The 14475-nt window shown below is 43.6% G+C and overlaps 1 protein-coding gene across 14 annotated transcripts in view; it reads right to left on the bottom strand.

Moving 5' to 3' along the window:
* FHOD3 (formin homology 2 domain containing 3) overlaps window positions 1–14475 on the bottom strand; it is a 348541-nt gene that overhangs the window by 159375 nt on the left and 174691 nt on the right. For all 14 annotated transcript variants that reach the window (XM_077917617.1, XM_077917611.1, XM_077917612.1 and 11 more), the window contains exon 5: window positions 5576–5681. In XM_077917617.1, coding sequence (XP_077773743.1) covers window positions 5576–5681 — 106 coding nt within the window. The remainder of the gene's footprint in view (window positions 1–5575; window positions 5682–14475) is intronic.

Below are 14475 nucleotides of genomic sequence, written 5' to 3'. Positions count from 1 at the left end.
CGCTGGAGCGGTACCTATTTATCTACTTGCACTTTGACGTGCTTTCGAACTGCTAGGTTGGTAGGAGCAGGGACCGAGCAACAGGAGCTTACCCTGTCGCGGGGATTCGAACCACCGACCTTCTGATTGGCAAGTCCTAGGCTCTGTGGTTTAACCCACAGCGCCACCTGTGTCCCATTTACAGGAACTGTAGCCTCTCCCAGACAGTGGCAGTCTAGCCATGGTGATCCTTGCTCTGGTAACATCCCATTTAAGACTACACTAATGCATTGCACTTGGCATTGTCCTTGAAGACATTTCGGAACCTCTGATTATATAACAGCCAGGATTTTTGCTGGGAGCATAGCCTGCAGGTTTCGATAGACTGAACTGGTTACCACTTCGCTTCCAAGCTCAATTCAAGATGCTGGCTTCAACCTTTAATGCCCATCACTGCTTGATACCTTTAAGGACAGTCTGTTCCACTATCAACTTGCCTGAGGGAGGAATATATCCAACATCAATACTGGTAAGATAGCATGTCAGAGCAAGATAAAGCCAGAAAAGGACAACATGAAAAAGAGAAGTACAAAGGCAAAAATAGATACAATTACCTTCCAATGATTTGTAAAGGATTGTGGTTTTTTTGCCAATTTTGTGAAACTGTTTTAAGAAGAGCATATAACCCAAGCAGAGCAAGTGCTTTATGGGGTTATTTTGCACGCAACACCAGTTACGATTCAGGGTGCACCACGTCAAGGAGTGGAATGGTAGAAGTGACAACAACAAGTTTAGAATACAAGACTTGAGATGCACATATCAAAGAAGTCTTTGATCTTGAGATATTTAAGCCATTAAAATATTATTCAGAAGAATGAAATGAAAACAAAATAAAAGGTCTGTGGTCAGGGCAATGGTCCCTTTTAGCTCTGATAGAGTCTCTAAGGTGCTTAATAAATATTTTAATCATTAAAAATCAATTGTTATTTATAGCCAATAACAAAGATGTACTATCTTCTTGCTTCCACTACCATCTCGTCCCTGCAGACAGTTATTACCGCAAAATCATGCTTAAATTATTCTGCAATGCTCCTTTGTAAATTTCTAACAAAGAGGTACAATGCTCTCACTCTGTAGCAGTGTAACATTTCCGCAAACAATGGCCTTGGTTTATGGGTCTTTTACGTAAAAGCCAACTTTTATCTCCTTTTCTTTTTGCTAATTAAAGAAAACGAGGCACAGTCACTCCTGGCAGTAAGCTCTGCCTATAAAATCAGAGTTTACATCAGAAGCCTTCAAGCAAAACATGATAAAGTTACACTGAACAACTAAAAGAATGTATCTAGATGAAACTGTTTTGAGTTCCCATAACAGAGCGAACATTAAAGGGCTTGACTGTATTAGCGACTGCCGAAAATGGATCATTTTGAGAACTGATCTTTGACACAGATGGCATTATTCGATTCTATTAGAAATCTCTTTTGAAAACAACATCAAAACAACACAAGGTGTATTCAGCTTTCGATCAGATACATCCATATAAAATGACTCACTAATGAAAAATGAAGCAATGCTAGAAATTACATGATAAGGACAGCTCAAACAGGCCAACTGTTTAGCTGCCTTGTTTCCAAGGGAGCACACTGCCCTCCTGTACCAGAAATACGTAGAGGAAGTTTACAGGAGGCCATGAAGGCAAGAGCTCTTCCCATGATCCCAGCATCTGGTACTATGAGGTAGAAGCAGGACCCCATAACAAAATGTTGCAGTGCATCGCTCCCTGAAAGCTATGCGCTCTGGCCTTAAATCTTGTTCACTTTAGGCCTGTATCACCCGAGAAGGTCGGACACTGCACAGCCTCCCCTTTGGAGCCATGTGCTGTTCCCTGTCTTTATCCCAAGCCATGGACTCTCCATTCCCTCTCCCTTTATACAGTGGTACCTTGGTTCTCAAACTTAATCCGTTCCGGAAGTCCGTTCCAAAACCAAAGCGTTCCAAAACCAAGGCGCACTTTCCCATAGAAAGTAATGCAAAAGGAATTAATCTATTCCAGACTTTTAAAAACAACCCCTAAAACAGCAATTTAACATGAATTTTACTATCTAACGAGACCGTTGATCCAGAAAATGAAAGCAATAAACAATGTACTGCAGTCACACAATCAATCAATCAATCAATCAATAGCTGAACTGGGTTCCACACAATCACACCAACAAAACAAAAAGAGCCGCAAAAACAAAAACGCAAAATAAAAATCAGACAGACCTCAGCGTAACACTCAAAACGGAAGTGTGGCACTGAAAATGGAAGCGTAACACTCAAAACAGAGCACGTTCAACTTCCGGAAAAAGTTCGCAAACCGGAACACTTACTTCCAGATTTGCAGTGTTTGGGTTCCAAGTTGTTTGAGTACCAAGGCGTTTGAGAACCAAGGTACCACTGTATAAGGGGAGCAGTTAACTTTTTCACACCCTTCATTTATTATTCTGTTTTTGTTTGTTTTTACTTCTTCAAACCTCAGATTCCCTCATTGAATGGCAACTTCTTTTTATGTGTAGCTTGTGCTGTTTTTGCTCTGCAAGCATCTGCATGCAGAGCCTTCAGCTGGAAAAACTGGTCGGGAAACCAAGCCTAATGAGAAATGGTTGAGGAAGTTGGGTGTATTTAGCCTGGAGAAGAGTATACAGAGAGTAGATAGGATAACCATCTTTCAAAGAGGGCCAGATTTGATTAAGTAAAGGGCCGTAAGGGCCAGCCAAAGTTGTTGTCCTTTTTTTAGGATTGAAGTTTCTTTAGGATTTTAAACTGCCACAGGCACCAGATTAAACCAACCGGCGGACCAGATTACGCCCCCGAAATGGACTTTAGACATGCCTGATCTTAAGGGCTATCACATAGAAGATGAAGCAGGTTTGTGAAGGACTAGAGTCAATGGATTCAAGTTACAGGAAAGGAGATTCGGACCAAACAGAAAAACTTGTGAAAACCCAAGAAGCATCCTTGAACTGACCTTGGGCCTGAGAAGCTTGATCTTCCACTATCAGACCACCTTCATGGAATACAAAATATTGACCCATGTTTCTAATTCATTAGGACATATATGTGGTTTGTAATTGTTGCCAACATCTCCACCCAACTCCGCTTTGGACACTTAAAAAACATTTTCCTCTGCCTGAATGTAGATGAAAGATAAACATAAAAAGAAGAAGAAGAAGAAGAAGAAGAAGAAGAAGAAGAAGAAGAAGAAGAAGAAGAAGAAGAAGAATTTTATTTATACCCCGCCCATCTGGCTGGGTTTCCATGATTTGAATCTATACGACGGAGAACACAACCTTTCGGAGAACACAATCTGAACTACAGAGAACACAACCTTTTGTTGAGTGGACAATCACATAAAGATAACTGTAGAACAGAGTTGTATTGTACTTCCCTAGTACACTCAGTGAAAAGCTAACTTTTCCACATTCATAGACCAGTTATTCTGTTTTCAGGCCTGACACAAAGGCCACAGATAATAAAAAGACACATTCAGCACTTGTGCTTCTGACTCATCACCCTTCTACACGTTCTGTTTTACTGTAAAATACAGCACACATCTCTACACGCATATACCTGGCATCTAGACTGTACAACCTTGTACACATAAGATTTCACATTACTTTATGCAGGTATATTTTATTTATTTTACTGAAACAATTTATAACCACAACAATGGATGCATGAAGGCAGACCCTATGGTCCTGAACAGGGGTCTGCAAACTTTTTCAGCAGGGGGGCGGTCCACTGACCTTCAGACCTTGTGGGGGGGGGCAGTCTATACGGGGGGGGGGGGGGAGGATGAACCAATTCCTATGCCCCAGAAATAACCCAGAGATGCATTTTAAATAAAAGCACACATTCTACTCATGTAAAAACATGCTGATTCCCAGACCGTCCGCGGGCCGGATTTTGAAGGTGATTGGGCTGGATCCGGCCCCTGGGCTTTAGTTTGCCTACCCATGGTCTTGAGCATGCCATGCACTCAATTTACAGAGCTTCTTGAACATGTGCAAAGGCTCTTAAAAAGATTAATGCATTAGCAGCCATTCCACCTGGTTTCAGTAGAGGGAGATATGAGACAACACAACCATCCCATTGGCTTGGCTGAAATCAACCGCCATTTTGTCCCTTTGCTCCCAGAACCCTCTCTTATTAGCACCCATTTCACCCAGCAACTTTGGGGGTGTGGGGTAGGGACTGAGGCAGAAAAAGAGAGAAAGGTGAGGCAGGGCAACAAGGCACCCTGAATCAGCTGGAATTAACTTCCACTTGGATCCTTGGTTCACTATACTGTCTCTCTGATGCCACTTATTGTGTTTTTAAAAGTTTTGCTACCTGAATTTGGTCCCCGCCTTCCTTCCCCCATAGCTTTTTCCCTTTGTGTCTTTTACAGTGTAAGCTTGAGGACAGGACCTGTGTCATTTTTAAAATCGCTTTATAGCACCTAAAAAAAGCAGGTACTTTAAATAAATAACTGAGTGAGTCAGTAAGTTATGCAAGTTGTTGTTGGTATTCTTTATTTATGACAAGTCTAAAATTGATAGGTGCCCTCAATAATTAAGAATAACACAGGCCTGGCCAGAGACTTACAGTCCAAAAGTAAAGAAGTGAGATGTTAGGAGAATAAGAGAAAGAAAAGTGAGATGGAAAAAGAGTCAATGGGGGCGCAGGGGGTAGGAATTGTTTGAAAGTAGCCTTGTGAATAAGCCTAGCCTGAAAAAAATGTCTGCTAGCCTACTGGTGACTGGGAAGAGGAAGGAAGAAGAGTCCCATTCCTCTTGCAGTAAAGGTAAAGGGACCCCTGACCATTAGGTCCAGTCGTGGCCGACGCTGGGGTTGCGGCGCTCATCTCGCTTTATTGGCTGAGGGAGCCGGCGTACAGCTTCCGGGTCATGTGACCAGCATGACTAAGCCGCTTCTGGCAAACCAGAGCAGCGCATGGAAACGCTGTCTACCTTCCCGCCGGAACGGTACCTATTTATCTACTTGCACTTTAACGTGCTTTTGAACTGCTAGGTTGGCAGGAGCAGGGACCGAGCAACAGGAGCTCACCCCGTCATGGGGATTCGAACCACCGACCTTCTGATCGGCAAGCCCTAGGCTCTGTGATTTAACCCACAGCGCCACTCACGTCCCTTGCAGTAGCACATTTAATTTCTATGCTAGATGCAGATCTCATAGCTTTCCTCCTCTGGAATCACACTTGGTTTCCATGCTGGTTACAGAGGGGAGCCAGAATGGTGCTGCCACTTCTCCACTAGCCATGCCAATTGCTTGCAAGCAACACTTGGTGGTCAGTGGCTACCAGAATGGTGCTGTTTGAAAGTAATAGTAAATAAGGCAGCTGGATGCCAGGTGAAGTCAAATCCGGTCGGCTGCAAGGTGAAAGGACATGCACTAAGGATTGGGTTTCTTCAAACAAATAATGTATTTTACTTGAAACAGGAAAACTGTGAAATCTGTAGTTTGCAACTAAGCAGCACTATGAAAACAGAATGGGCTGGAGTAGAAAACGCTGCACTGAAGCAAAAACAGCTTGTGAAATAAACTTCCGTACCTCTCAAGATGTAATTCTGGTAGTTCTGGTCCGCCTCAGCGCCCACTTTTATTAAACAGGTCAGGCCCTCTGCCACAACAAATTCATGAACCAAATCCTTGTCATCCTATCAAGGAAAAAGGCAAAAATGAAAAAAGAGTTGCTATTGTAATATTTTTCACAAACAAACAAACAAACAGTAAGCACGGCTCACAAATTTATGGTGATTTTTCTAGTGATATGAGAGATAGCTATCATGTAGCAGATAAACATGACAACGGTCCACGTCTCATTTGAGAGTAGAGTTCAATTGCCAAAGCTTCAAAATAGGCCGATGGAGAGGCATCGGCGCTGGCTCAGGTGGGGGGTTGGAAGCTCCCCCCCCCCACCCAGATGAGGAGTTAAGGCTCTGATGCCCCTTCAGCTCAGGCATAAGTTGGAGAGGCACATTGTAGGGCTGCGCAATATGAGAAAGGAAGAAGCAGCTGAGATACAACAAAGGCGGCATTTTTCCATCTCCGCCAAGCTAAGCAGTTGGCTCCTTACCTCTCTCGCCCTGACCTAGCCACTGTGATCCATGCGACGGTCACCTCCAGACTGGATTATTGTAACTCGCTCTATGTGGGGCTGCCCTTGAGACTGACCCAGAAACTCCAGCGGGTGCAGAATGCTGCAGCGAGACTCCTTACGAGGTCTTCACTGTGAGATCACATTCACCCGGTGCTATACCAGCTGCACTGGCTCCCGGTGGAGTACAGGATCAGGTTTAAGGTGCTGGTTTTAACCTTTAAAGCCCTATACGGCCTAGGACCCTCATACCTACGGGGCCGCCTCTCCTGGTATGTCCCACAGAGAAATTTACGGTCTGCAAATAAAAACATCCTGAAGATCCCAGGCCACAGAGAGGTTAGGCTGGCCTCAACCAGAGCCAGGGCTTTTTCGGCTGTGGCTCCGATCTGGTGGAACACTCTGTCACAAGAGACCAGGGCCCTGCGGGACTTGACATCTTTCCGCAGGGCCTGCAAGACAGAGCTGTTCCACCAGGCCTTTGGCAAGGGCGCAGCCTGACTCCCTCCCTCGGCAATCTTCGCGGAGCTCTGGCCCAATGGTTGCCAGTGGCTTGAATTAATTAATTTTATAATGAATGATTTTAGAGTGTTGTTTATGCTGTACTTTTGTACTGTTTTGTTGTTGTTAGCCGCCCTGAGCCCGGCTTCGGCTGGGGAGGGTGGGATATAAATAAAATTTATTATTATTATCATCAGCATATTGAGGTATTTAGCTGCTGATATATCACAACGTGGAAAACCAGACATCGGCCAGCCCTAGCAGGGACCCGAGTCATGTTGTGGGGGTGAGCTGTGACAAACCTGCACGATTCAAGAACCTGCCATACCCCGCAATTCCCTCCCTAGAGAATTCTGTTCAGCCTCATTTTTTTATTTTTCAAAACCTGTATGCCGCCCTTCTGCAAGCACTTTAAGAGTAATGCATCCTAAAAATTCAAAAACTGTAAGATGCAAACAATATAACGAAAATTAGCATTTCTGCACGCAAAATGACATTTCAGTGATGTATAAGATACATGGCAGGTTTGAATTTAACGAAATATCCAAATGAGTTAATGGGGAACAACAGCAATACTTCAGGATCTGATTTGAATTTAAAACACGTATTTCATAAAAGACACTTTATCTGGACTGATTTTAACAATACAGAATAAACAATCTAAGCTTTAAACTTCAAAAGGCTTTAATGTATCTTTTTTAAAGGAAGGAAAAGGAATGGAAGTGTGAAGAAAGAGAACATAAACATCATGCCATAGACATTTGCACTCTACACATGACCTTTTTTTATCATGCATCTATAATGTGATGGGGTTGTGAGAAGGTCCAAACATCTGGACTGTGCAAAGACAGATGAAAAGAATCCAAACTAGTTTCCCCTACATTAAAAGGACTGTGTTTACATAACTTCTGAAATAAAGTAGTCAGTCTTTCTAATCCCATTAACTTACTGATTTTCTAACATGAGTGACCAAAAATTTAAAAGGCTATTCTACCAGCATGAGTCTCTGGGTTGGGGAATTTGAAAACTGAAAATAGGAGCCAAGGTACAAATTATGATCAAAATGTTGACACGTTTCAGAATATGTGTGGTAACAGCTAAAGGAAGGAAGGAGAGAAGGATGTTGTCCTTGGGTAGAAAACCGGAGCAGCCCTGTAATATTGCTAAGATTTATGGTCTGCCTCCTTCATCGGCCAGCATTAAAGCACTGATGAGAAAAGCAGCCAAACATGGAAATCTCCTGGAGTTCTCCTTTCTGGATTATTCAGCTACAAATGGTAATAAGCAGGGCACAACGAGCAATCACTCAAGAACAGGCTTAGTTCTTGAGTGATCAAAGGGGTTACCATCTAAACATAGTACATGGGCAGGCTTTGCTCAGTAAAGTGGCATATAAATTTTATAAAATGAAATAAAAACATTATATAACCAGCCCCCTTCCCCGCACAGCTAACCTCACCCCCCAACCCCTTTCCAAGGAGGGAGGTGGTGCTTCACAAAGCAGCTTGCTAAAACACTGTGTGAAGCAACTCACTCCTCCATTGAACCTTGTTGAGGCCGTGTTTAAAGCGGGGAAGAGAAGAAGAAGAAGAGTTTGGATTTGATATCCCGCTTTATCACTAATCGAAGGAGTCTCAAAGCAGCTAGCATTCTCCTTTCCCTTCCTCCCTCACAACAAACACTGTGAGGTGAGTGAGGCTGGGAGACTTCAAAGAAGTGTGACTGGCCCAAGGTCACCCAGCAGCTGCATGTGGAGGAGCGGGGAAGCGAACCCGGTTCACCAGATTACGAGTCCATTGCTCTCAACCACTACACCACGCTGGCAGCTTCACACAGCAGCCTGCAGATCTGCTCTGAGAAGCCCCCCCCCCCCCCCCCCGCAGTCACATTTTAATGGTGAAAAGAGCGGCTTGCTAAATCACTCTGCGAAGCGCCTCTCCCTCTTCCATTCAATGCCTGCCAGCAACGCTGCTTTCTCGCCCCACTGCATACTATCTGCCATGCTGGGATTGTCATGGCTTCCTATTGGCAGTCACACAAACTGCAGAGCATGACGACAGTCTTAGATTTCCATGTCTATAGGAGGAAAGGAGGAAAGAATATTATGAGAACAAAAACTGGATGAACTATATAACTGTCCATTTGTATTTTAGCATCGAGGGAAGAGGGCTTACTGTAACAAAAACGCATTTCTGAAACAGAAGATTCATGAATTTTCCATGCCAGAAACTTGCTAATTGGAAAAAAAAATTCCAACTTACTATACATATACCACTATTTCAACTGAGCATCAAAGTGATTATATAGGACCCAAAAAATACAGCTCAGTGGATAGGTTCTGCTTCACATTTAGGGCCAGTTCACACATGCAAGTACATTCTTACTTCTCTTGGATAACTTACAACTGAATATGTCAACTGTCTCCATTAAAAAGCATTGTTTTTGAGATGGCACAAAAGTTACTTCTGTTTTGTTTGATTTGCGGAGGCTAATTATGGCCTAATAGTCTATGCCATCTGCACTATTGCACTAAACTGTCCCTTAAACACTGTGATATAGCAGACCTCCATGCTCACTGCATCTATTTGATTATAGTAGATGTACTCAGATGGTTTGAGGTCAAAAACAGGGCGTGGGGAGGAGGAGGATGAAGCCTTAATGTGGTTCCTGAAAGGTTTCGTCAAGAGGCCAACTGCAAGTAGTATTGTGCTTTTTCAGAATGAGTGTGAGATAGCACTACAACTTTGTTTATAAGTAATATACACAGAAACCCATTGTTTCTTTTCCTTTTAAGTAAAACGGAAAGAAAAGATTCTTACTACTTTACCTGGTGTGTCAAATGGGGACTATTTAGACTCATTTCCTACCACTTACAGTGGTACCTCGCAAGACGAATGCCTCGCAAGACAAAAAACTCGCTAGACGAAAGGGTTTTTGGTTTTTTGAGCTGCTTCGCAAGACGATTTTCCCTATGGGCTTGCTTCGCAAGACGGAAACGTCTTGCAAGTTTGTTTCCTTTTTCTTAACACCGTTAATACAGTTGCGACTTGACTTCGAGGAGCAACTCATAGCACGCGGTGTAGTAGCCTTTTTTGAGGTTTTTGAAGACTTTGGTGATTTTTGAAGCTTTTCCAAAACTTTCCCGACACCGTGCTTCACAAGACGAAAAAAATCGCAAGACGACAAAACTCGCGGAACAAATTAATTTTGTCTTGCGAGGCACCACTGTACTTACATCTGCTTCAGAGAAACAACTGGGAAAATAATTATTCATACTAGTTTTTATGAAAATCATCTTCAAAATATTAATCAGATAAGTGTTTTTTATTATTATTAACAGCTACACTTTCTAGTTAGGTGCAACCAGCTACTTAACAAGGCCCAGAATGAACCACAACTACTCTTTCCTTCTTTCTGATGTGACTTTATCTGGAAGACCTGCGAATCCAAGCTGACTATGTTTCACTGACTACCAGACAAAAGCTATCTTGCACATCAAACCCAGTGCAGGACAGAAAAATCAAATTGGTTTAAGGAGGATTAGAGTTTGAGGATTATGATTCTTTCTTCCAGGGATATAAATTAGCTTAAGATGACAGCAGAATTGGTGGCAAAAGAGGAAAATGCAGACCAAAAGGCACAGGGAAACTTCAGGACTTTGATGTATACTGCTCATTAGAAGAGAAACCCATCCTAGAGAAAAATCGGCTGAATAATGGTTTGTTAACACCTTTAAAAGAAAGAAAGAAATGTATACTCTATGTACTTTTTGAACCAGCACACTTCTGCTAAAGCTGCATCTATCTTCTTCTTTAGATTTAACAAAATCTACAAGGCAGCTAACAGTTTTTAAAAGGAGAAAATGCAGATTAAAACCAGGAAAGAAAAATTCAACAGCACATTAATAAAAACAGCAGAAGCCTAGCAAAGAAAACCAGTATCAGCAGCACAATCAAAAGGGCCCAAACATCTGCAGGAAAATGCCGGCATTGCCAGATGCCTGAAGCTTAAAAAGAGAAGAAAGAGCAAGACAAACTTCGCCGGGAGGGAGTTGTGTGGCCGGGCTTCATTCCCTGGCCTCTCTGCTAGATAGTCTTGGGTTTAGATTGTCCTTTGAGAACTTCCAGAAGAGGAAGCCCCTGGTTTGACTTCAATATAAGGCAGTTTAATGTGTTCACCTGCTGCACCACTGGGAAGGGAAGCTTTAGGGCAGGCAGAGGCAAACTCGGCCCTCCAGATGTTTTGGCACTACAGTGGCACCTCTGGATGCAAACGGGATCCATTCCAGAGCCCCGTTCGCATCCTGAGTAGAACGTAACACGTGACTGCGCATCTGCACAGGTCATGTTTCACCACTTCTGCGCATGCGCGCGACATCATTTTGAGCATCTGCGCATGCGCAAGTGGTGAAACCCAGACATAATGCGTTCTGTTACTTCCGGGTCGCCATGGAGCGAACCTTGAAAACTCTCAACCTGAAGCATAATCAACCCGAGGTACGACTGTACAACTCCCATCATCCCTGACCACTGGTCCTATTAGCTAGGGATGCTGGGAGTTGTAGTCCCAAAACATCTGGAGGGCCGAGTTTGCCTATGCCTGCTTTAGGGGGTTAATGTGGGTGCAGTGGCAGAGAGTTGGTGGCTGATGAGCGGAGCAAGCAGGGGCACAGGGAGAAGGTGGTCCTTAAGGTAACTTGGGTCTGGGCTGTTTAAGGTTTTGAGGGCAACAAACATTAAGTAGGCAAATAACTGGGTGCCAGTGAAGTTGTTATAAAACTGATGTTATATATTCCTAGTGGTCTGTTCCAGTTGCACTGATGCTTACAGAATCGGTCTTTGCTAAGTTCCTCCTCGGCTATCCAGAGTCTGCTTTCCTGAAAATTAATTTGGGCTCATCCCCACTTAGCTTTCCTATGCAGTTTCTAGGCAGCGGCCCACGTTTTCCAGATCCATGTCCAAGCAGGGATTTTGTTTTGTCCTGGAGCTTTCTCCGGAGAATCCAGTGTTTTACTGCTGAATCAGAACAAACACAGGTTTTCTCACTCTCCCAAGTTCCCATGAAGCTGATCGTGCAGGGAATGTGATTGACTCCACAGAGGAAGAGGCTGATTTAAAGCGGCAAAAGAGACAGGAACCATCCAAAACTATGAAGAATCTTCACATTCAAAGAACAGAAACACATTATAGCACTGGGAGTAGTAAGAACAGCCCAAGAATGACAAATGCCTGTCTGAGTTGAGACTGCAGGAAGTTCTTCTGCTTCTTGAGTTCTATTTCCTTTCCTTACATCTTTCCCCTGAGCAACAAATGATAACTTTAAGGAGACTGGTTAAAATTTGCAGGATTATGCGTTTTGGGGATGGGGATGCAAATAGTGGGTTGCTATATTTGTTTAGCTCTATACAGCCTAGGACCCTCGTACCTACGGGACCACCTTTCCTGGTATGTCCCACGGAGGGCCTTATGGTCTTCAAATAAAAGCATCTTGGAGATCCCGGGCCACAGGGAGGTTAGGCTGGCCTCAACCAGAGCCAGGGCTTTTTCGGCTGTGGCCCCGATCTGGTGGAACGCTCTGTCACAAGAAACCAGGGCCCTGCGGGACTTGACATCTTTCTGCAGGGCCTGCAAGACAGAGCTGTTCCACCAGGCCTTTGGCCAATGCACAGTCTGACCCCATCCTTTGGCAATCCTCATAGAACTCTAGCCCAATGGTTCCATTAATTTGATTCTGAATTGATTTTAGCATGTATTTTAATTAATTGACTGTGATTTTATGTAAATTGTGCTATTTTTACTGTTGTTAGCAGCTCTGAGCCCGGCTTTGGCTGGGAGGGCGGGATATATATATATATAATTATTATTATTATACCCTCTGATTGAAGGGCTGCCAGGATGAATAGCCTAAAGCAGTTTTCACGTTTTTTGAGTCCCCAGCTCCCTTGACCAACCACATTCTTTCTGTGGCTCCCCAGTGGAAACCACTTACACTGGGTTCCCTTACATTCCATCCCGCCCATTTTCAGCCCCATTTTGGGCACACTTGTAAGTGGGAACCCAAGCAGCGCCATTGCTCTGCAGGGCCACGCTGCCACACTACTGAGCTAAGGTGTTGTTTAGAGGGTTTGGTTGGGGGGTTGTTGTTGCTCTTACTGATATTAATTTTGCATAAATTAACACTTCAATCTCCCAGGACATTCTATACAAGATCTCAAAGTAGCTGTCTTATTACGAAAGAATTTCAGAAATAGACTGGAAAGAGAAGTTGCTGAATTGCAACTTATTACCAAACTCAAAACCATGGAGAGACCTGGTCTGAACAGAGACATTGGATTCTTATCTCATTATACTTGATAAAGCTATTTTTAGCCATCTCACCCCTTGCTTTTTCCTGTAAGACCAATTGCAGTTGTTAACAGTCGTCAACAGGTTTACCACACCTATCAGCCAATCACCCATTCCCACCACCCTTCTGAGTAATACCCCTCCACACCCTCTCACTATATATAAGGGTCTGGTGACTTCTGTTTCAGCGTATCTGAAGAAGTGTGCATGCACACGAAAGCTCATACCAATAACTAACTTAGTTGGTCTCTAAGGTACTACTGGAAGGAATTTTTTTATTTTATTTTGTTTCAATTAATTTTGCATCTTTATCTTAGATCTTACTTGATTTATGCGGAAATTGTTCAATTTAGCTATGTACTTTTTGATGGGCATTTTTTTGGGGGTGTTTATCACTACTTTTCTAATGTTTTGGATTATGTGCTTTTTTCCATGTTGTAAGCTGCCCTGATTGCCAAAGAATTGATGCTTTTGAATTATGGTGCTGGAGAAGACTCTTGAGAGTCCCATGGACTGCAAGAAGATCAAACGCATCCATTCTTAAGGAAATCAGCCCTGAGTGCTCACTGGAAGGACAGATCGTGAAGCTGAGGCTCCAGTACTTTGGCCACCTCATGAGAAGAGAAGACTCCCTGGAGAAGACACTGATGCTGGGAAAGATGGAGAAAGATGGAGCACAAGGAGAAGATGGAGAAGACACTGATGCTGGGAAAGATGGAGGGCACAAGGAGAAGGGGGCGACAGAGGACGAGATGGTTGGACAGTGTTTTCGAGGTTACCAGCATGAGTTTGACCAAACTGCGGGAGGTAGTGGAAGACAGAGGTGCCTGGCGTGCTCTGGTCCATGGGGTCACGAAGAGTCGGACACGACTAAACGACTAAACAACAACAACAACAAAGCTGCCCTGAGCATTGTTTTAACTATGGAAAGGCGGCATACAAGTAAAATTATTTGCGTATGCATGTAATCAACTTCAATAACCAAGCAACTAAAGAGAAAAACCTCACATGAAAATTGTAAAGTCAAGCTGTGGATCACATTCAAGAATATTTGAATAATAAAACTAAACTGGAAACCAAGTATGCAATCCAGCCAGTTAAGCCCTTTGAAGTTCCACTAATTTAAATAAGGAAAATTAACTTTTTTTTTAGTAAACCTAACTAAGATCCACGGTATGTAACCTGGATTGTGCTCTAAGAGTTCTTAAAATCAAAAGCTCTATTCAGCTGCAACAAATAATACATCTAGGAAACAGCACTTAGGGATGCGGAGTGGCACTGTGGGTAAAACCTCAGTGCCTAGGGCTTGCCGATCAAAAGGTCGGCGGTTCGAATCCCCGCGGCGGGGTGCGCTCCCGTTGCTCGGTCCCAGCGCCTGCCAACATAGCAGTTCGAAAGCACCCCTGGGTGCAAGTAGATAAATAGGGACTGCTTACTGGCGGGAAGGTAAACGGCGTTTCCGTGTGCTGCGCTGGCTCGCCAGATGCAGCTTTGTCACGCTGGCCACGT

The sequence above is a fragment of the Podarcis muralis genome, chromosome 13, assembly GCF_964188315.1.
Source record: "Podarcis muralis chromosome 13, rPodMur119.hap1.1, whole genome shotgun sequence".
In the NCBI taxonomy this organism is placed as follows: Eukaryota; Metazoa; Chordata; class Lepidosauria; order Squamata; family Lacertidae; genus Podarcis; species Podarcis muralis.
This window is presented reverse-complemented; position numbering and strand designations above follow the sequence as displayed.